The sequence below is a fragment of the Balaenoptera musculus genome, chromosome 4 (genome assembly GCF_009873245.2).
Source record: "Balaenoptera musculus isolate JJ_BM4_2016_0621 chromosome 4, mBalMus1.pri.v3, whole genome shotgun sequence".
NCBI classification, from domain to species: domain Eukaryota; kingdom Metazoa; phylum Chordata; class Mammalia; order Artiodactyla; family Balaenopteridae; genus Balaenoptera; species Balaenoptera musculus.
The window spans coordinates 22312419-22334841 of NC_045788.1; the positions used below are offsets into that span (position 1 = coordinate 22312419).

The 22423-nt window shown below is 43.7% G+C and overlaps 1 protein-coding gene across 7 annotated transcripts in view; it reads left to right on the forward strand.

The window, feature by feature from the left end:
• ZBTB38 (zinc finger and BTB domain containing 38) overlaps positions 1-21941 on the forward strand; it is a 75692-nt gene extending 53751 nt beyond the window's left edge. For 6 of the 7 annotated variants that reach the window (XM_036850312.1, XM_036850314.1, XM_036850317.1 and 3 more), the window contains one exon: positions 15365-21941. In XM_036850312.1, the coding sequence (XP_036706207.1) occupies positions 15365-18958 (3594 nt within the window). In that variant the 3' untranslated portion in view covers positions 18959-21941. Of the gene's footprint in view, positions 1-5733; positions 5755-15364 lie in introns of those variants that run through there. The other variant, XM_036850318.1, reaches the window with a different exon arrangement.
• Positions 21942-22423: the final 482 nt, after the last annotated feature.

Here is a 22423-nt window from a genome sequence, read left to right on the forward strand (position 1 = left end):
AGGTTTCATCGGGATGGTGTGTACGGAGTGTGTAGAACAGTACCGGGCACAGGGATGCGCTCGTCTGGTGTTGCGGGCATGGCACGTGGCTGGCATATTTAGGTGAACTTCCTCCTTCACAGAATGCGTCGAGTTGGGGATGTTGGCGCGTTTGTGGTGGATTGTCGATGTCACTTTAAAGCAGTCCTCAGGAAGGCTGCCCAGAGGGGCTCCAACACGAGCAGGGGACACAGTGACCTGATTCTTCAAAGTGTAATTAGAAGTCGTGGACCAGCTCGTGTGCATAACATACCTGGGTAATTTTCAGCAGGATGCAACAAGCCTGCCTGCCCAGACCCTGTTCCCGAAACTGATTCAGTGTCAACAGTGTCACCTGGCGCATATTCTTCTTGAGGTTCCACAGGTGAGCCTGAGGTACGGCTCCGCTGAGACCCACCATTATAAGCTCACATTACAATGCCTTTTCCATCTTACTGTTGGTTGCCTGATGGGGGAAGAGGGCTTGTGTATGCCTTTGGAGTGGGTCACAGACTGGTGTACCAGGAAGCACAAGCATCCACAGTTTGGGGACCCAGAAGCAGGCCACAAGCCCAGCTGTGCTTCACTTAGCCCAGAACCTTCTCCAGATCAGCTTCTCATGAGAGGAGGCTGAGTGAGGGAAACATTGGAAGGAACTGAAAAGTGGTTACAGGGAGTGGACACCTCTGGGAGTGCTTGAAGGGAGGACAGATACAGAAGCAGGGTCCTTACAAACACCCAACCCCAGGGCCTTATGCTATACCCACATGTTGACAACTTTAAATTTTTAGTATTTAAAAAAACAGTTAACTTTTTTAAAGTTTGTTGCTAATTCAGTCCAAGCACTCAGTAGACAAAAGGCCAAATCCCTGGAGCTTAAAGGCGAAAGAACAAAATTCAACTGAGTACATTTTAAAGATCTTACTGGCTTTATTTAGTGATTCATGAGTCAGGCAGCATGCAGTCTAGCAGATAGAATGGAGCTCCAAAGAGCTATACAAGGTGACAGATTTTATTGGAAGAAGGGAACAGAACAAGGAAATTATACTAGGCAAAAAGGTGGGTTGATTATTGCAAGGTTCCTTTCCTTATAGGGGATGACGGGGGTTGTCAGGCGGATTACCTAACTCGTGCCGATCAGTCTATTCCTGATTTAAGCTGATACCTAGTTTAGGATTGTTTTGCAGGAAGAGCCAAAACTTTAAGTTAAGTTTCCGTTTGGTGACATGGGGCTTAGCATAAGCAACTCCATTTTGGGCCTGTTGTTTTGTCTTTAACAGAACAAATCATATCATTAGAGCTTAAAGGAGTGTTCTTTTCCTGTCTTAGAGCCAAAGCAATAATAGTAAGCAATTGCAGTGTTTCAAAGCTGTGTTTCATTGTTTTAACTTGTGTGAGCAGTAAATACTTTGTAGCAGTGGATGGCCCTGGCTTGTCTTATCCAGCTCAGCTTCAGGCCAGCAGAGTTGATATGTGTGTGTGTGTGTGTGTGTGTGTGTGGTTTTTTTTTCTTTTTTCCTTTTACAATGTCAGAACAGCCTTTTTGATTTTTTTAATGTTCAACAAAGGTGTTTCTCCCTTTTAGCATAGGTGACAAATAGTAGGGCAGTTCGCGTTGACCTAATGCTGGATTCAGAAAGCTTGGTAATAGTGCCAGGTATGGTGGGCTCTAGAGAGCTTACTGTTTGGGTGGTTTTTGTTTTTGCATTTATTTCATAAAGGTTTATCAGCACTGTTATGTGCCACGTGTGGTGCTGGGAGCTAGGGGAGACTGTGGTAAACAGTCTCACAGCCCTCACAGAATTTATACTCTTGTGGTAAAGCACACATTTGTCAAATAATGCTTAATTACAATAGTAGTAAGTACTGTGAAAGAAGAGTATGCTGAGAGTATAGGACAGATGCACCTGATTGAGGGGGAAGGGATTGTTGGATAGAGATCAGGATAGGCTGCTGCAAAGGCATTCTTGGCTTCAGAAGCAGCATGTGCAAAGGCCCTGAGGTGGGAAGATCCTCACACATTCAAGGAACAGAAAGGAGGCTGGTGTGGGTTGGAGTGGCAGGAAATGAGGTCAAATCACAGAGGACCTTATATGCCTTAGTAAAGATACTGGAATTGCGGCTTAGGGTTTTAATGAGCCTCACTGGCCATGCCTCATCTCCGTGTTGGCCAGGAGACTCTTTTCTCTGTCATGGAGAAGGCTCGCTCCCAAAGCTGGCCCCACCCTGGAGATGTTCTTCCTCTAGAGCTCCCCTGATGCTTCATCCCCACTGGTCTCATGCTTCCTCCTGCCTGACAAGTCCCCGGCATGAGCCTCGTGATCCCTGAGGCCGTATCATCCCCAGGCCCATAATGAAAGGGTAAATCTAAGTACTCGTGGTGGGTGAGTACCCAAATGAAATGAAAATGAAAACTCATCTTCCTGATGCATTCGCTTCAGATTAGTAAATCCTGGCAGCGCACGTCCTTGGCTTTTGTCTCTCGAGTGCTTGGACTGAATTGGCAACACACTTTAAAAAATCAACTTTTTTTTAATACTAAAGATTTTAAGTTGGCAACATGTGAGTATAGCGTAAAGGCCTTGGCATTGGGTGTTTAGCAAATTCTGGGCTGTGGGGCAAACACCGTGACTGACTCCGTGTTCGGCTGGCACCCTGTAAATGCCTTTTTCCCCGTTACTGTACACCCGGCCAGCCGTGATGGGCCCCAAGCCCACGGCCCATCATCTGGCTATGCTCAGGTTGCCCCGGGAACTGCCGCCCGTGGTCAGGGGTCTGCTTGCCTGAACTCTGATCCTCAGCTGCCCTTTTTTGGGGACCCCTCTGGCAGATTCTGCTTCATGTCAGGCAACATTTCCCAGTGACTTCTCGGCATGGGACCCAGGCAGGCTGCCGCCGACGGCCTTAGCTCTTGAATCTCACCTGGGCCTGTTCCCGGCCGCGGGCTTCCGCAGTGGGGATCCTGTACAACCGGCCTGCAGCTTGAACTTGGTGCAGAGCCATTTTGTGCCGGAGACAGCGAGTCAGCTGTTCTGACTCCCCTCCTGCTCTGTGTGTGCGCACGCTCCTGACGCAGCAGAGTGCAGGCGGCTGGGCGCGGTGCCGCCCTCAGAAATTACAACTCGGCTGTAAGCGAGGCACTTCTCTGGGTTCAGTTTCCACATCTATACTGTGGGCATGAGAGTAACAGCTTCCATATGGTGAGCACCGACTCTGTTAACTCATTTAACCCTGTGAGTTCGTAGTAGTATCTCCATCTTGTGTGCCTTCCTCGCAGGATTATGAAGGGGATTAAGTTAACGTGAAGTGCTTTACAACCTGACATGTATCAGATGAAAGCAATTTTATTCAGAATTGATTGGGCGGAATTCACACAGATGAAAATTGTAATTCGCAGTACTCCAGTGCCTGTCCGTCTATAGTGCTGATTCACAAACGTGTATCTGTTTATAGTACAGATCGTTCATTTAGTACATGAATATTTACTGAGGGCCTGCGATGTATCAGGCACTGTTCTAGGTGCTTAAGGTACATCAGTACAGAAAATCAAAGATCGCTGCCCTCGTGATGCTTAAGTTCTAGCAGGCAGACAGATAATGAATAATGAGCGCATTGCGAAGTGTTTGGGGATGTTAGGAGTGCTGTGCACGAGAAACAAGCAGAACAGATAAGGGGGGCCAGGAGTGCAGGTCGCTTTTCTCATCAGGGTGAGTCTCTGCTTTCAAACATTTCCCGAGTGCCTGCCGTGCCCTGTGGCCTGGAGACACAGCAGTGAATGGGACGAATAAGGTCCTTTCCCTCCTGGAGTTTACTTTCTGGCAGGTACAGTGGACAGTTAACAGGCAGGCAAGTACCTTGTGATAATTGTGTGGCGTGAAGGAAATAAACCAGGCGATGCGAGGGCAGGTAAAGCCGGGAGCAAATAGAGAGACGGGGTGGGCCTCTGAGTTGACATTTGAGCTGGGCCTGAAGTATGAGTGAGCCAGCCCCGGGGCAGGACCGGAAGCAGGGCCAGGAGAGAGTCGGAAGGTGGAGTCAGCCCAGGGAGGCCTGAGTGTGAGCACAGAGCACGGGGCAGAGGGACCGGTGAGTCTGGGGAGAGTGGCTGGGACCCGTGGGCAGTGCAGGGCCTCGCAGGCCACAGCGAGGGGTCTGGATTCTACCCTAACATCTGGGGATGACCGCTGAAGGGCTCTAAGTAGGGCCTGACTTGGATCTCCTTTGTGCTGTTGAAAGGCCGCCCTGCGCGCTGTGTGCCTAAGCAGTTCTCTCCGTAGTCACAGGTGAGGAGGACGCCAGTCAGTTCTCAAGCTGATTCCCGCCCACATTCATCGAACCCCTGCTGTGTGCCAAGCACTGTGTGTGGTGCTTTTCATGTGCATTTCTTGGTTCACTCCTCTCTGCCCGATTTCTGATTTGTCCAGAAAGAGTCCATGCAAACTGTGATTCATTGTCTTGCAGGAGTCCCCCAAAAGCTGGGGTACAGGGGGAGCCGGGGATGGAGAACAAGGGTGCAATGGCAGGTGGATTTAGGTGGTTTAACACCAAAGCAGCAGTTGGTCTCTGTCCTTTTTTAGGATAACCCATCTTGTGACTCGCAGGAGGTTCATTGTTGTTCAGAAGCCAGAATGTACAACAGTTCTTCCCTCCACCCTCCCTGACAGGTAGAGGTCAACTGAGAGGAACAGGGCCATTCAATCAGCTGGCCCTTTAAGAAAATGGTATTTGGCTTTTGAAACCAACTCTAGATGATAAGCTCACCCCTAAACTGAGAAGTTCCAGGGGACAAGACCCCTTGTCCCGGTCATTCTGGTAACTCAGTTCCCACAGCATTCAAATTTAAAATGCCTTTTCACATTAGCATCTCTAAATGTCAGTGGAATTTGGTGGAGACAAGAAATGGACGCAGCGCTTCAGGGCTTCAGAGATAGACTCTCTAAGCCCGTTTGCCAGCTTTCGTAAGCAAGCAGGTGTCCAGGCAAGCTTGATGGTGAGGTGACCCCAAGGGCTACCCTAAACACTGCTGTGTTTCAAAAAGAAAAAAAGAAACAAAGCACCTTTCCCCCCTTTCATCTTTCCAAACTAGCAACCAGAAATATTTAACTGGGCACATTACATCACCCGTGAATCTGATAATACTCGTTCTCACAGTCTATATGCATGCAACTGCAAGTCTGGAGACCAAACATTTACCTATTCAAAATAATGTATTCAGTAAAGGTGTTTCAAGCCAGTCCCCCTCTCTGTTGGATGGACTCTAGCAGCTTCCTGATGTCAGTCTTTCCAACCACCTGAATTTCAGATGAAAAACAAACCTCCTTTGTTATACTACACCTTCTTGAATCTGATAGCTTACATGCGTGAAAGTCTGATAAATGCAGCTCTTCTCTGCTCCTTCTGGGCTGCATTTAGAAGGCACATCAGGAGGATTTTCCTTTTCTTAGACGTCGCTGAACTCTATAAAGGGCTTCTGTTTTGTAATCTGTTTTCGAGATCTGATGCGTGTGTTTCTAACACCCCGTCACGTGAGGAGGTCTGACGTAGCCACCCAACATGACTATGAGAAAGTGCACTGCAAAGATGTGTGTGGGATGGTGGAGCCAGATCACTGAAGCAGTGTCCTTTGTCAGAACACTTTCTGCAGAGAATAGCAGATCCATGCAGTAGATTCCACTTCAGTATGGGCCCCGCGCTGGCCCAGAACGGACTGTGAGTTTGACTTTTGCAGGATTCCAGGTGGGTATCCTAATACAGTGTGTTCTTTTCCAGTTGGGTTTTATTTCTAAGTGTCTTTTTATAGAAGACTTGTAGCAGAAAGAGGAGACAGTTGCTCTGTTGATTTAGTTTCGTTATTATGTACGTTAGGAATTGAGTGGCCAAGGTGCTGCAAGAGGGCTCTTGGCTTTTTCTCTGATCAGAAGATACAGAAAAGTGGGACTCAGTCTGGCCCTGGAGAGCGGCCTTGAGTAAGTGACTTCGAATTCTCACTAAGAATGCAGCCTGGACAGGGTTACTTCACTTTCCATCTGTCATGTCTTAAAGATTTGCTAATAAAAGTACACCAGATTTTATTAACAAGGTCTGTAAAGTTCTACATAATAGTTACACTGGTTAAACAACTTGAGGTTTTTCCATTTTTTTTTTTTTCTTTTGGTTGACATTGTGAGAGTTAAAATTTTTATGGAAACTATCATTTTTAAGTTTTTTGACTTCTCTGTATTTCAGTAAAATTGCCTTGTCAAATTTGGGGAGGGAAGATTTAATTAAGGTGGAAATACTGGAATTTGTTGGTTGGATCATTGCCAAGAATTGTTTCCTTTGATTTCAAATTCAAACCCAGGATGAGTATCCAGGATATAATGGGGAGGGGCTCATTTAGTAGATGAATGGATAGAATTGTAAGGGCAAACGGAATGCTGTGACCAAGCTAACCTTTGAGACTCAGAAGGCAAGGATTCAAGCAATGATAGATTGTGCAAACAGAATATAGGCGGCAGCCCTGCAAATCAAGGAACAATTTTCACCTGAGTGTGTAGTGTGGCAGGACCACACTAGGCAAATTGGTCCACCTGTTTTTCAGCCCTGCTCAAACTCAAGTGATAGATAGCAATCACTTCACGCTTGCAAAATTAAAGACAGCTGTAGAGGGTGTGTATATGTGTGACTGTAAGGTGTGTCTGTCTGTGTTTCTCTATCCCTTGGTTTTTCCTTCTGTCTCCTGGGTGTTTCTGCTTTGTATTTTAACACGCTTTCATTTATTTTGTCTTTAGTTCCTTTAGGCTTATATATGATTCATTTTATTGAGTAAAATAATTTCTAAATAGTATCTTTAAAAATGATTTTGAGCGTTGTCTTATAGGTTAGAGAAGTGGTTCTCAAACTTTTTATTCCCAGGACCCCCTTACACTCTTATAAATCTTTAAGGACCCAAAGAGCTTTTGTTTATCTGAATTATATCTATCAATATTTATCATATTCAAAAATTTAAATGAGAATTTAAAAACTATTAACTTATGAAAATTAACTATGATAAACCCAGTTACATGATAAAATGATGTATTTTAAAAATAACTATTTTCTAAAGCAAAAAATATAGTGAGAGACTTCCCTGGCGGTCCAGTGGTTAAGACTTCACCTTCCAATGCAGGGGGTGTGGGTCTGATCCCTGGTCAGGGAACTAAGATCCCACATGCCTCTTGGCCAAAAATCCAAAACATAAAAAACAGAAGCAATATTGTAACAAATTCAATAAAGACTTCAAAAATGGTCCACATGAAAAATATCTTATATCTATCTATCTATCTATCTATCTATATATCTATATCTATATATAGTGAGAAGAATGGTATTGTTTTATGTTTTTGCAAATACGTTTGACCCTTGAACAACACAGGGGTTAGGGGCACAGACCTTCCATGTGGTCGAAAATTTGCACAGTCTCCCCTCCTCCATATCCACAGTTCTGCATCTGTGGGTTCAGCCAATCGCGGATCGTGTAGTACTATAGTACGTACTTAGTGAAAAAAATTAGTGTGGATCTGAGTGGTTCAAACCTGTATTGTTCAAGGGTACACTGTATCTTTAATATCTGACTTCAGAGAAAGACAGTTGGACTTTCAAATCTGCTTCTGGATTCAGCTGCAATGTGTTGTTTTAGTTGAGTTATACGAAGAAAATCCAGCCTCACACAACTAGGTAATTGGAAAAGGGAGAAGTTTTTAAATAATCTTTTCAGTTAATTTTGGATATTCTTTGATACTACACCAGAACTTACCAGTGGGAATTTCTTAAAGGTTAATTGCAACATGGAATCCATATCAATGAACTTTCTGTACTTTGTTACATTTAAATCCACTGCTCTCTCTTACACCTTTTAGCCCCTGCATGATTTTTTTTGGCAATATGCATTGGTCACTTGGAAAATGTTGGTTCACTGAGCCATGCATATCTTCCAGATTCATTACTCAGTATCCAGAAACCACTTTCATTACATCACCACCAACATCATCAGAAAAATCATTATGTACTGAGGAGTGTTGAGCTCATTGTGGTAGATGCAGGTTTTCCAAAATTCTGTTCTTGCTTCAAAGTCTTCTGTTCCTGGCAACAAAGTGGCTACTTACTTGAAAGGACAGACTCACTTAGTTCATTTTCAGGGAAGTGTTTGCCCAAATACCCGTGTTTGAATAGCCATGGTTTGTCTTACCATTTTTTTCAAGTAAAAATGGTGTTACATGAAAAAAAAAATTGTCTAGTTCAACTCAGAACTCAAAGAAACACCCAAGTACTTTTTCTCAAGGCAGTATGCACCAGAAGTGTTTTATGTGTACCTCCCATTTTATCACACAACAGTAAGAAGACGTATAGTCAAGGGTCAAGATTTAATAAAATGAATAATTTTTACTCCTTAATCCAAGTGTTACTGGCTTGATGTTTGCTAAGTTGCTGGAAGTTTTCCCCATCTTTGCTTTTGCACCATTAATGCACATGTCAGCATGATAAATAAGATGAATGACATCTTAGTGTTGTCATGAAGGTCGTTTGTTTTTTTTTTAACGTCTTTATTGGAGTATAATTGCTCTACGATGGTGTGTTAGTTTCTGCTTTATAACAAAGTGAATCGCCATACATATACATATATCCCCATATCTCCTCCTTCTTGCGTCTCCCTCCCACCCTCCCTATCCCACCCCTCTAGGTGGTCACAAAGCACCGAGCTGATCTCCCTGTGCTATGCGGCTGCTTCCCACTAGCTAGCTATTTTACATTTGGTAGTGTATATAAGTCCCTGCCACTCTCTCACTCCGTCCCTGCTTACCCTTCCCCCTCCCCGTGTCCTCAAGTCCATTCTCTACGTCTGCATCTTTATTCCTGTCCTGCCCCTATGAAAATAGTTTTGACCTCAAGAACTTGTCGATAGGGTCTTGGGAGACCCAGAGGTCCATGAAACATACTTTGAGAACCGCCAGGTTAGAAGGAAACTAGGGGGGAAAAAAAGAACAGGAATTTATTTTTATTTTCCTGGTAATTTTGCTTTCTCTAGACTAGAATTTGGGTTCACCTAGGTCTAATTTTTAAAGCTTTAAACCAGAAAGCTTTCTAAGCACAATATGTTATTTAAGCCATTTGCTGCTCGGGGTCTGAGGAGCCAGTGCGTTTCTGCTCACTGTCAACATCAACAGTGCGTTGTACCCGCCCTACAGCCGCAGAGGGTACCAAGATGAGCTAGGTTGTCCCTGCGCTCAAGGAGCAAACAGGGAAAGATAGAAATGTGGACAGACGCACAACATTACATGCAACTATAAAGGTAGGAACCCCAAACTAGAAATTCGTGAGGAAGGAGGCTGACCAGAGGAGGTGTCATCTGAGATGAGTGAATGATAGGAATTGCCCGGCAGAGGAGCTGGGGGCGAGGATAGAAGAACCTCAAGAGGAAATACAGTTTTTCTTCTAAAGCTTCATACAGACAGAGCGTAGAAATCCTTCCGAGTCATGAGAAAAGGACCTGTATAGGGAGTCCCTGTGCTGTGGGTGTATTGAGGAGGCTGGCATGGGGAAGGGGGCTTCTGCCTTGTACCTTAATCCACTTCTGTACTGTTTGAATATTTTACCATCAGCACAGATTTATTTTACTTTTCTAAAACTAGTTAATTCTAAAAGTAGGTGAAGAAAAGTCATTTTAATCATCAAAAGCATCTTATTTAAGTGCCCACCTTTGCATGAGATGAATGTGTATTGTATAAGGCTGGAATATGGCAGGAGACAAAAGCAGCAGCAGATTCTAAATATGCTAATTAAGTAGAACTTCCCAGTGGCATTTATATGAAGTATAATTATAAAGTATGTTTATCATATATTTATAAAATTCTTAAAAGCATTTACATATTTATAAAGTATACTTTATATAAATGTACATATACATAATTATAACTTTAGAATTTTATATTTAATTTATATAGAGATATATATTTTGTTTATATATTTATGTATATGAAAACAGGATGATCATTCATCCTCATTTCCCAGGGTACAGTCCCAATGTATACCTGTTGCCCTGGCATAGTTTTTAGTTGCATCTCCTTTCTCTCTCAAGTATCCTGTTTTTTATTTTTATTTTTTTAAATTTATTTTATTTTTGGCTGCATTGGGTCTTCGTTGCTGCATGCGGGCTTTCTCTAGTTGCGGCGAGCGGGGGCTACTCTTCGTTGTGGTGCACGGGCTTCTCATTGCAGTGGCTTCTCTTGTTGTGGAGCACGGGCTCTAGGCGCACGGGCTTCAGTAGTTGTGGCATGTGGGCTAAGTAGTTGTGGCTCGCGGGCTCAGTAGTTGTGGCGCACGGGCTTAGTTGCTCCTCAACATGCGGGATCTTCCCGGGCCAGGGCTCGAACCTGTGTCCCCTGTGTTGGCAGGCGGATTCTTAACCACTGTGCCACCAGGGAAGTCCAAGTATCCTGTTTTTTAGATGCTGAATTAAAAGTTCAGCCTGTTTGATGTGCTTATAAAATATATTTACATACAGCATATGTTCATATAGTTATATAGTCATAGATTTATTGATATGTGCACGTGGATATATATGTATGTGTACTTATGTGTTTAGAAGGTGTATGTTAAAAGCTATTACAGCTAAAATACCAACTCAAGAAAATAGTAACATAAGTCAGATGACCACAGTTATCTAATTACAAATTAGTTTACTTTTTTAAAATATTGGCTTACCAAAATTTTTGCATTTACATCATTTTTGTTAGCCTTTTTCATGCTTATTTATTCCATCTCAGCTGTACTACTGAAAATAATAAATATACTGCACGAAACTTGCTTTTTTGAACACGTTTTAGAAAATTACGTGTAAATTGAATCTCATCTGCTTTCCAACTTCTGTTTCTTTTTCTGAAGTCTGTTGTGGGCTTTCCATTGGCAGGAACTCCTAAGACTTCTGTTTTCATTTACTCTCAGTGAAGAAATATAACAGAGGAGAAGATCACTTTAATTTTTCTTAAGTCAAAGAATACTATTTTTGGTGAGAATGACTGCCTCCCCCCACGAGCTCATTTATGTCTTAATTCTAATTTTAGGGATATCGTTAAGTATGTCTGTTCAGAACTGTGGGTGCAAAGTGATTCTGCCTAATGTTCGTATCAGTTGCACAAACCAAACTGCCTAAAGGGGCCGGGCTGGGCTTTTTACCGAGAGAAGCCGCTTGGCGGTAAGTACTTGGACAGGTAGCACGTGCGTGCAGGTGACAGTGACACAGGGACACAGCCACGCGGTTGCCAGGCAGCCAGCAACCCCTTCGCTGTCCAGTCTTCCTATTTCTCAAGAAAAGATATGTTGATTTTTTTGTTAAATCTTACTGGTTTTCAACAGGAGCTCAGTTTTTCAAAAACATGGTTCCAAAAACCATGTGGGTCAAACACAGCCTGTGGGGACCAGCTGTGCTTGTGGCCTACGGTGGGTCCCCTGTGGTCTACAGACTTCTAACTTATTTCTTTGTTGCACTTTGGACAGGCAGAATATGGCTTGAAATTGCATCTTCAACAACTTTCACCGCTTTTTCACTTCACATTTGCGGATTTGGATTCCTTGTCCTAAACCGTTACACTGGGAATTCCCTGGCGGTCCAGTGGTTAGGACTCCACGCTTTCACTGCTGAGGGCCCAGGTTCAATCCCTGGTCGGGGAACTAAGATCCCACAAGCCGCGTGGTGTGGCAAAAAACAAAAAGCAAACAACAACAACAACAAAATAAAAATAAAGTGTTACACTGACTCCTAGATTACAGGCTTCTTGTGGGCGTAAAACTCTCGACTGTGCCTTTTTCTGACTGAAATTCCTTTTCCTCAGCTTTGTCCATATCTGCAAGGTTTTGCTGGGCTCACACCCGTTCCCAAGCCACTCTCCCCTGACTCCTGAAACCTTCTCCCAGCGCTCTTGATCCTTCACCTTCCCTGGGAATCTTTGTTTTACGGCTTTTCATGAACACATCTTATTTTCCCTGCTATACCCCAAACCTTTGGGGGCAGTATTTTTGTTCTGCTAGCAGCCCTGGCTTTTAGTGTCAGCTCCCAGGCCTGTTTCTGGCTGGTTGATAAAAAACCACCTGAAGAGCCTCTGAGACAATGTGGGAAGGAGGCTTGTCAATGTTTACTCGGTGTGCCTTTCCAATTTGTTATCATATGAATGTATTACTTATTCACGAAATAAGGTACAAAAGTACATATGGATTCCAGGGTCTCACCCCAGCTGAATCTGTTCCAAACCAGAATCTCTGCAGGGGCAAAGTAGGGGGAATCTGTAAACCTGTACTATTTTAAAGCTTCCCAGCTGATTTTTTTTTTTTTTTAAGTATTTGTTTATTTTTTTATTTATGGCTGTGTTGGGTCTTCGTTTCTGTGCGAGGGCTTTCTCTAGTTGCGGCAAGTGGGGGCCACTCTTCATCGCGGTGCGTGGGCCTCTCACTATCGCGGCCTCTCTTGTTGCGGAGCACAGGCTCCAGACGCACAGGCTCAGTAATTGTGGCTCACGGGCCCATTCCCAACTGATTTTGATGCATAACCAGGTTTGGGAACTACTGTCCCAAAGCATAAAGTAGGTATTCAGTAAACATCTGTTCAACAGAGAAATGAACTCTTGTCTTCCTGTAGCACTTAGCCTGATGCCTTGTACTTAGCAGTTGTTCAATAAATATTGGTCGAGGGAATTAAAGTAAATTTTGAGTTCAGATACTAACTCCCCCAGTCTCACATTGCTTAGGTGTGGGTGGAGCCACCCACTCCTTCCCAGGTTCTCACTCTGTCTGGGGTGGATGGATTAATTCTTACCTGGACCACTAGGACGGCCTCGCTAGCTGGTTTGCAGCCAGCTGGCCTCCCTCTGATCCTTTCCACACACTGCAGCCTAAGTGATCCTGAGTGATTTGTTTTAAACTCAAATCTGATGATAACTTTTAATGATAACTAGTACTTGCAATATAAAACTTGCTGTGGGGGGTCCTCTAGAGCCCGTTATGGTCCGTTCTGACCCTTCCGAACAGGAGAAGGTACGAGTCAGGAGAGGAAGTAGATGCTACAGGGGGCCCAGAACAGAGAGACCTCAAGGAAGGCCAAACAAGCACCAGCCAAGTATGTTATTGATCTATAAGCCAGTGAAGGATAGACTCCTGCGATCCATTCAGGGCACAGAGGAAGCCATAAAGATCCCCTTTTTTTAAAGTTTATATTCTTTATTTTTTTGGCTGCATTGGGTCTTAGTTGTGGTTTGCGAGATCTTCATTGCGGCACTCGGGCTTCTCTCTAGTTGCGGAGCACGGGCTTCTCTCTAGTTGTGGCGTGCAGGCTTCTCTCAAGTTGTGGCGTGCGAGTTTTCTCTTCTCTAGTTATGGCACGCAGGCTCCAGGGTGGGTGGGCTCTGTAGTTGTGGCACGTGGACTCCAGAGCGCGGGGGCTCTGTACTCTAATTGAGACGTGTGAGCTCAGTAGTTGTGGTGCTTGGGCTTAGTTGCCCCGAGGCATGTGGGATCTTAGTTCCCCGACCAGGGATCGAACCCAAGTCCCCTGCATTGGCAGTTGGATTCTTTGCCACTGGACCACCGGGGAAGTCCCAAAGATCCCTTTTCATTTAATTTTATTTAAAGATTTAATCCCCCACATCCCTAGAAAAGATTCATGGAAGGTTCCACTTAAAGGCAGGGGAAACAAGAGTAAAAGAGCTATCCCTAAATCAAGAAAGTGAGACAGTAGTCACACCAGAAACCCAGGCTCACAGTGGCTACAACAGGCAATGGTAAACATTAGTTCTAAGCATCCTCGTCTGGAGAATTAAGAGAGAATAAACGTGGTGAGTACATTGTTCTCATTATCTGAATAATAAAGAATTTGTTAGTAGAAATGCTCTTTTTCCAATGGCTGAATGAGATAAAAAGAAGTTATCGAATGGATTCTTGTATAAAGGACACTAAATAACATAATGGGCAGAGCTTATAATCCTTACAAAAAGGTAAAAAGAGATCCTTTATGTGACCATCTGGTCTTTTCCAACTGAATAAATGCCGTGGGCTAAACGTTATACTCCAGTGCTAGGAAGACATTGCCACTGGGAGTGAAAGAAATAGCAGCATGATATATGGCTTTCTGGACATCATGTGATTAGAGATAGACTTGATGAACAGCTGGGTAGTATATCCTTTAGACCAAAGGGGGTATTTTGGGGGGTGGGGGGGTACAGTTTAATAAGTGCAGGAGTGATTCATTAGTGTGTAGTGGAATTAGTTTCGTGAGTTGCTGTTAGCATTTTTTAAGTGAAAGAGAACAGGACAGAACAGACTGCATCACACATAGTAAGGGTAAGTTTGTTTCATTTCTGTCTTAAGTCACTGTGTACCATGTATTTTTTACTGTGGGTAACTCTGAAAGCCACTGCTTTGGATTGTCCCTCACTAGAATATTAGTGGGTAGGCTCTGGCCGTTCTAGGCTCACTATAGAACATAGAGGATAACGAGACCCGGGCTCTGGGAACAACCGAGGTAGGATTCTCAGACCAGAACAAGAGCCACAGTGCCTTTAAATTGTGCTAATTTAGGAACCTGTGACTAGACACGGTATTGTAAACTCAGAAATATACTTTCCTTGTTTTGTTTTGTTTCCTTTTTGATTGAACACCCCAGTCTACTTTGGCTGTGATAAAAGCGAAATCAGAAGGAACGGGATGGGTCCCCACAAGGAGGGGCCAGAGGGCAGGGTGCCCCTAGTGGTCAGACTTGGTCATGCAGACTGAGACTTTACAGTGAGAAACCCTTCAGAGCCACAAATCAGGAATGGCTCCTCCAGTTCTTGCTTCTTTCCCGAGCAGCCAATGCCTTTACTCACAGGTACTGCTTACTTAGGGAAAACTTTTAAAAAATCGTTTTCCTGCTTCATGAATTACGTTTGGATCAGATCATCAGGGCGATCTTCTGAAATAAGATAAGGAGGCTTGTGGTAGGACCATGGCAATTGCCCGACTCTAAGAGTTCAGTGCAGCAGCCCTGCGTGATGATGAGACCTTTAACATTTGGCGGGGGAAACCTTTCTCCAAGCTACAACTTTGGAGAAAGAAGGAGAAAAAGTTCTGGGAGGATTTCCAACTATAACAACTATTAGCAGTGGTATGAGGAACAGGCTGGGGCAAGATAAAGATTAAGCTTCTAAGGTTGACTCCAAGTCTTGGGAGCAGCAACAGAATGAGATTTAAAAAAAAAACATTCATTTTCATAGAAAAAACGTTTTTCAAAGAAACTGAAAACAGCCTACAAATAAAGGAGCTCCTTGTGGAAGGGTCTCTGACCATTTCTCTCCTCTTGTTTCAGATGACAGTCATGTCCCTTTCCAGGGACCTCAAGGACGACTTTCACAGCGACACAGTGCTCTCCATCTTGAATGAGCAGCGCATTCGGGGCATTTTATGTGATGTCACTATCATTGTGGAAGACACCAAATTTAAAGCCCACAGCAATGTCCTGGCTGCCTCAAGCCTTTATTTCAAAAATATCTTTTGGAGCCATACCATCTGTATTTCCAGCCACGTCCTGGAGCTGGATGATCTCAAAGCCGAAGTGTTTACAGAAATCCTTAATTATATCTACAGCTCCACAGTCGTCGTCAAGAGACAAGAAACAGTCACTGATCTTGCAGCTGCAGGAAAAAAGCTGGGAATATCCTTCTTGGAAGATCTTACCGATCGCAACTTTTCAAATTCCCCAGGTCCTTATGTATTCTGCATTACCGAGAAGGGAGTGGTTAAAGAAGAAAAAAATGAAAAAAGGCATGAAGAACCAGCCATCACTAATGGGCCAAGGATCACAAATGCATTTTCCATCATCGAAACAGAAAATAGTAATAACATGTTTTCTCCACTGGACTTGAGGGCAAGTTTCAAAAAGGTCTCCGACTCCATGAGAACCACCAGCCTTTGCCTGGAGAGGACTGACGTCTGCCACGAGGTGGAGCCCGTGCGCACCCTCGCCGAGCACTCCTACGCCGTGTCTTCCGTGGCCGAGGCTTACAGAAGTCTGCCTGTACGGGAACGGGACAGCAGTTCACCTGGGAAAACAGGTAAAGAAAACTGCGAAGCTGTTGCAGCAAAACCGAAAACATGCCGAAAGCCAAAGACACTCTCCGTACCCCAGGATTCGGATTCACCTCCAGAAAATATACCCCCCCCTCCAGCAACCAACTTGGAAATGAATCAAGAAGGAAGTCCACAGCCGGCTGCAATTCTTTCCCTTTCAAAATCTCCCAACAACAGCGAAGGAGAGGTCCATTTTCCCAGGGCAGATGAAAATAAATCCTCTGATGTCCCCACGCTGCCAGCCACAGAGGTGCCGCCTCTCATTTACAATTGCAGCTGTTGTTCCAAATCTTTCGACAGTAGCACTTTGCTCAGCGCCCACATGCAGCTTCACAAGCCAACCCAGGAGCCCTTGGTGTGCAAGCATTGCAACAAACAGTTCAGCACCCTCAACAGACTGGATCGGCACGAGCAGATCTGTATGAGGTCAAGCCACATGCCCGTTCCTGGAGGGAATCAGCGCTTCTTAGAAAACTATCCCACCATTGGGCAGAATGGAGGTGCATTCACAGGTCCCGAACCTTTATTATCTGAGAATAGGATTGGTGAATTTTCCAGTCCCGGAAGTACCTTGCCAGAAACAGAACACATGGTTAAATTTGTTAACGGGCAAATGCTCTACAGCTGCGTAGTATGCAAACGTAGTTATGTGACTTTATCCAGCCTCCGAAGACATGCCAATGTTCACTCGTGGAGAAGAACGTATCCTTGCCATTACTGCAACAAAGTGTTTGCATTGGCTGAGTACAGGACAAGACATGAGATTTGGCACACAGGAGAAAGGCGGTATCAGTGCATTTTCTGCCTGGAAACGTTCATGACCTACTATATACTCAAAAACCACCAGAAGTCTTTCCATGCCATCGATCATAGACTTTCCATCAGTAAAAAAACAGCAAACGGGGGCTTGAAGCCTAGTGTCTATCCATATAAGCTTTATAGGCTCCTGCCCATGAAATGCAAGCGGGCTCCTTACAAGAGCTACCGACATTCTTCCTATGAAAATACTCGAGAAAACAGTCAGATGAACGAGTCTGCACCCGGCCCCTATGTTATTCAGAATCCGCACGACTCTGAGTTGCCTACTCTGAATTTCCAGAACAGTGTAAACACCTTGACCAGCAGTCCAGCCATCCCACTGGAAACACCAGCACGTCAGGATGTACCCACTTCCACCAGTGCGCAAAACGCAGAGGGTACCAAATGGGGAGAGAGGGGAGAGTTGAAAGTTGATCTGGACAACAACTTTTATTCAACGGAGGCGTCAGTTTCTTCCACTGAAAATGCCGTCGGTTCAGGCCTCCGGGCAGGGGACGCGCCCGTGTTGTCTGTGAGTAATGGCAGTGAGAACTCCACCTCTGTGATCAGCTACAGTGGCTCAGCCCCCTCGGTCATCGTGCACAGCAGCCAGTTTTCATCGGTGATAATGCACAGCAATGCCGTTGCTGCCACAAGCAGCCACAACCCCAGAGCCCCTTCAGACCTGGCTGGCAGTCAGACCCCGAAAGACGATGGCAAACCCGAGCCGGACAAAGTGGGGAGGGTTGTCAGCAGACCCAAGAGCATGAAGGAGAAAAAGAAAACCATCCTGTGTAACAGGGGAGAAGTACCAGAGGAGTCCAGATACATTGCTGATCCTGGAGGGTCATTGAGCAAAACCACAAACATCATTAAAGAAACTAGTAAAATTGAAACTTACATCGCAAAGCCTGCTCTCCCGGGAACCTCCACAAACAGCAACGTGGCGCCCCTTTGCCAGATAACGGTGAAAATCGGGAACGAAGCCATTGTGAAAAGGCACATCCTAGGATCTAAATTGTTCTATAAAAGAGGGAGGAGGCCCAAGTACCAAATGCAGGAGGAGACTCCGCCGCGAGAGAGTGAACAGGAAACCAACGGAGACAGCCCGATCGGGCTCTGCCAGTCCGAGTGCGTGGAGATGAGTGAGATGTTTGACGATGCCAGTGACCAGGATTCCACGGACAAACCATGGCGCCCTTACTACAACTACAAACCCAAAAAGAAATCCCGACAGTTGAGAAAAATGAGGAAAGCCAACTGGAGGAAGGAGCATGAAAACAGGAGCCCGAGCAGCAAATGTAAATACCCGGCCGAACTGGACTGCGCAGTGGGGAAGGCTCCCCAGGAGAAGGCCTTCGAGGAAGAAGAAAATAAAGAGATGCCCAAGTTGCAGTGTGAGCTCTGCGACGGAGACAAAGCCTCTGGGGCTGGGAATCAAGGGAGGCCCCACCGGCATCTCACGGCCAGGCCTTATGCGTGTGAGCTCTGCTCCAAGCAGTTCCAGAGCCCCTCCACCCTGAAGATGCACATGAGGTGTCACACGGGAGAGAAGCCGTACCAGTGCAAGACCTGCGGACGGTGCTTCTCGGTGCAAGGTAACCTACAGAAACACGAGCGCATCCACCTGGGCGTGAAGGAGTTCGTCTGTCAGTATTGCAACAAGGCCTTCACGTTGAACGAGACCCTCAAAATCCACGAAAGAATCCACACTGGTGAAAAGCGATACCACTGTCAGTTCTGCTTTCAGAGTTTTTTGTATCTCTCCACGAAAAGGAATCATGAGCAGAGGCATATCCGGGAGCATAATGGGAAGGGCTATGCCTGCTTCCAGTGCCCCAAAATTTGCAAAACAGCTGCTGCCCTTGGAATGCACCAGAAGAAACACTTATTCAAAAGCCCAAGTCAGCGGGAGAAAACAGAAGGTGACACGGGCCACGAAAACTCAAATCCCCTGGAGAATCCACATTTCATTGATTCAGAAGACAATGACCAAAAGGATAATGGACAAACCGTTGTTGATAATGTCCTTTGAATGGTGATACTTAGAAAAATCTTCGAAACTATAAGTTGGTGGGTTTGAGTTTTTTTTTTTTTTTAAGTTAGCCGTTTTCTTTTGTTTCTGTTTAATTTTGTTCACATAACAGTCATGAAGGAGTGAAATGTAACAAAGAAAATCTCATTTGTGAAAATTCCAGAAAAAGGATCCTAATATCTACTTTGGGTTTTAGCATTAACTTCATGCAAAGTACACAAAAACAAAGTAGCTGAATCTTCCAATATCCCAGGTGTCCTGTGAAAGTTTATGAAGTTCTCAGCTATGATATTTCTGCCAGTCGGGGGAAAGAAAAGAGTTTAATTTTAGCGTAATTTAAAACTTTCTGCTAAGTGCTAATAGGAACTGGCTGCTGAACTGTCTTTAGTCACTGGAGAAAATAAGGGTCAGATGTCATGAAAATGTCATCTTCATAAATAAGTTCAAAGGTAAATGAGCTATGACAGTCATTATTCCCAACCAGCTTCTATTAAAATTGTTTAAATTAATGGATACATATGAAATAATATAGTTGAAAATATGTGTGAAATGAGTAACCCGAGTAGGACATTCATACATTATCTAGAACTACTTTTCTGCAACACAAACCTTGTAAAATACATATATAAATCACTCTAACTTTTAACTGTCCATGTCCCCTGTAGTGAATTATAATGATGAGCAATAGATCTGCAAATAATGAGGACTGATGTAAAAATCAGTAGAAAGCATCTTGAATATTACTTAAGAGCATGTGTATGCTTTTAGATGGAATGCTGTTCTCTTGAAGTTATGGCTGAGTTGTTATTAGAACTGGTCTACTCAAGTCACAGAAAACATAGGTCATGCCTTATCCATGGGGGAGAGCCTTCCCAGAAGTTACCTGTGGTTACCTGTGCTGTGCTGTATATTACTTTTTAGTGGCCTCACTTCAGAAAATGAAGAAAGGTCAAATTCTTCTGAAACTCCCTGCAGTCTTCCATCCGTCACAAGGCCATGGACATGGAGGTCTTTCCAGATAGATTTAACCAGTCTCAAGGGTTCAAGTAAAACCTGACGCCTTCCATTGCCACTGAAGGAGTGTCCAGGAAATTTAGCGCAAAGCATGTGTACGGTGGTGAATTCCCAGGCACTTGAAAGTGACAGAGAACCCAATCCCTACAATTGTTACCCTTCTTGGAGATTATGCAGCCCACAAATACATACTATTTAAAAAAAAAAAAAAAGGACAAGAGAAACACACACCCCCACCCCACCCATTAATGACTTGAGGGGGCAGAGGGAGTGATGACCTTCCTTGCCTCGAACAGAGCTTTGTTTTTGGGGGGTGGGGAGATAGAACGTGGAGTGACAAGGTTCCATCACTTACTTACATGACTCAGAAATACATCCACAAACCAGATGATGCCTTGTCTTAATGTTTGCAGGCATCTAGCCCGCTTGCTAAAAACCACTTCCGTTTTTAATGTTCTTTTATGCTGACCCACACCATCAACACTGCCCTCAAAATCTAACTGCCCTATAGGATATTCCGTCACGTGGACTAGGTTCCTGGGAGGCTGGAAGTCATGATTCTTACTTTTTAAACTGCCAGAATAGGAGAGAGAGAGAGAACATTCTTACCCTTTGATGACCAGTATGAGCAGAATCTGGAACCCGGTTCAAGGATGACCTGCAGCCATTCATGTTCATGGGATGTGATAGCTGGAAACCCAAGATTACCCAAGGTTGCAAGGTTACCATTGTGAAGAAGTAGCTCAAAGGACTCCAGATTCTCTCTTCAAGCGTTGTGATATCTCCATGAAGAAGACTTAATAAGGATTGGGGTGGGCAAGAAAGCATTTAAACACCCAGAAAAGGACATGATCAAAGCTGACCTTTTTATACTATAGTACTTTGCTGTTAAATAACCCCAATATTGTATTTGCATTTATCTTTTGTTCATCTGCTTTCACTTACAAACAGTATTATGTAATAGAGGAAAATGGAAAAATGCAAACGAGTTCAACTTTATTTTATACATTGTATATATGTATACCTGCACTATTCATTTGGGTTTTGTTAAAAAGATAGTTGCAAAGGGCTTATGAATATTTGAATTGATAATTAGAAAATTGAATAAGCAATCCTGTGATCTACTAATTTGTTTTATCTCAATTAGGCGTATGAATCAAGGAGAATTACTGTGTGTTTCAGTCATTTTGATTTGAGGTAACTCCAAATACAGAATTATTACTTGTACTGATGTCTCCCAGCCCTTCCATGTGGATATTTTTTAAGTGGACTTGTATGCTGATAATTCTAGACCAAAGTAAATATGGCAGAATATTTATACATGAAAAAATAATTTTGCAAATATTTTCTATAATTGTATTATTCGTTTAAAATGTTGATAGCTTGTGTTAGTTTCAGGGAGGGGTGTATATTTTGATAAAAAAAATACTTGACTTTGTAATTCTGTATATTCTATACAATTTATAGCAGAGCCGTTTTAAGACAGCCTTGTCGCATTTTTTGTTAATTGTGAAAATTTTATTCTAAGTGCTGTTTATGCATTGAGTACATAACGACCAACTAGAATTAAAGTAAGTGTGAACAGTGAACATACTGTATGCTGTACAAGATATATTGTAATTTGCTGTTTTAGCATCTGTATTTTGGTTAGAAGATATTATTAAATACAGATGTTAAGGGTTGGAAAAGTCTAATTTTATTTTTAGAACTAATGGATATAAATTTGTTTTTGCTTGATTAAAATAGCTTATTCCTATGTTGTCTCTTTTTAAACGTTTTAGTGTTAATTATTTTGTGCAGCCAAGCAGCTATTTCATCTGTGTGAGTCACAGCATTGTTTCACATATGAGTCATACGATATATTTCTGTTTCCTTTCTTGTTTACATTCCATGGTACCTGCTTACATGCTTAGGACTCAAATGGAATATGACATTAAAAAAAAAGCAGAATAAAAGAGACTGAACTCTTGTTATCATTTAGTGCTTTGGATAGGCCTGATCTTACGATAAATCAGAGTGTTGGAAGTATTCTGCTCTAGACATCCACAGAAAACACATTACACTTATTAACTACCAGATGTTCGACAACATTCTTTCCATGGGCTATTTCATTCAGTCCTTTCCTGACAACCTTAGGAAGTAGACCTCATTGTCTGCATCTTATAGTGACATTGAGCAGATCCCACAGCCAGGCAGTGCCAGGATCGCAACCCAGGGCTGCCTGTCTCCAGAGCCCATGTTTTTGTTCCTTCTCAGCGTCCTAGAGGGAAATGCTTAATGTAAACTCAACGGAGAGTGAGGAAAAGAGACAGCTTGTGATGCAGCTTGTGATGGAAGTTGTCACGATGACAGCTGTAAAGAGGCTCAGCCTCCCTGGACTCAGCTCTCATTTACTCACTGAGGCCTCAGTACTTTGGGCATTTGGTTTCTCTTATATTTGAGGATATTGCC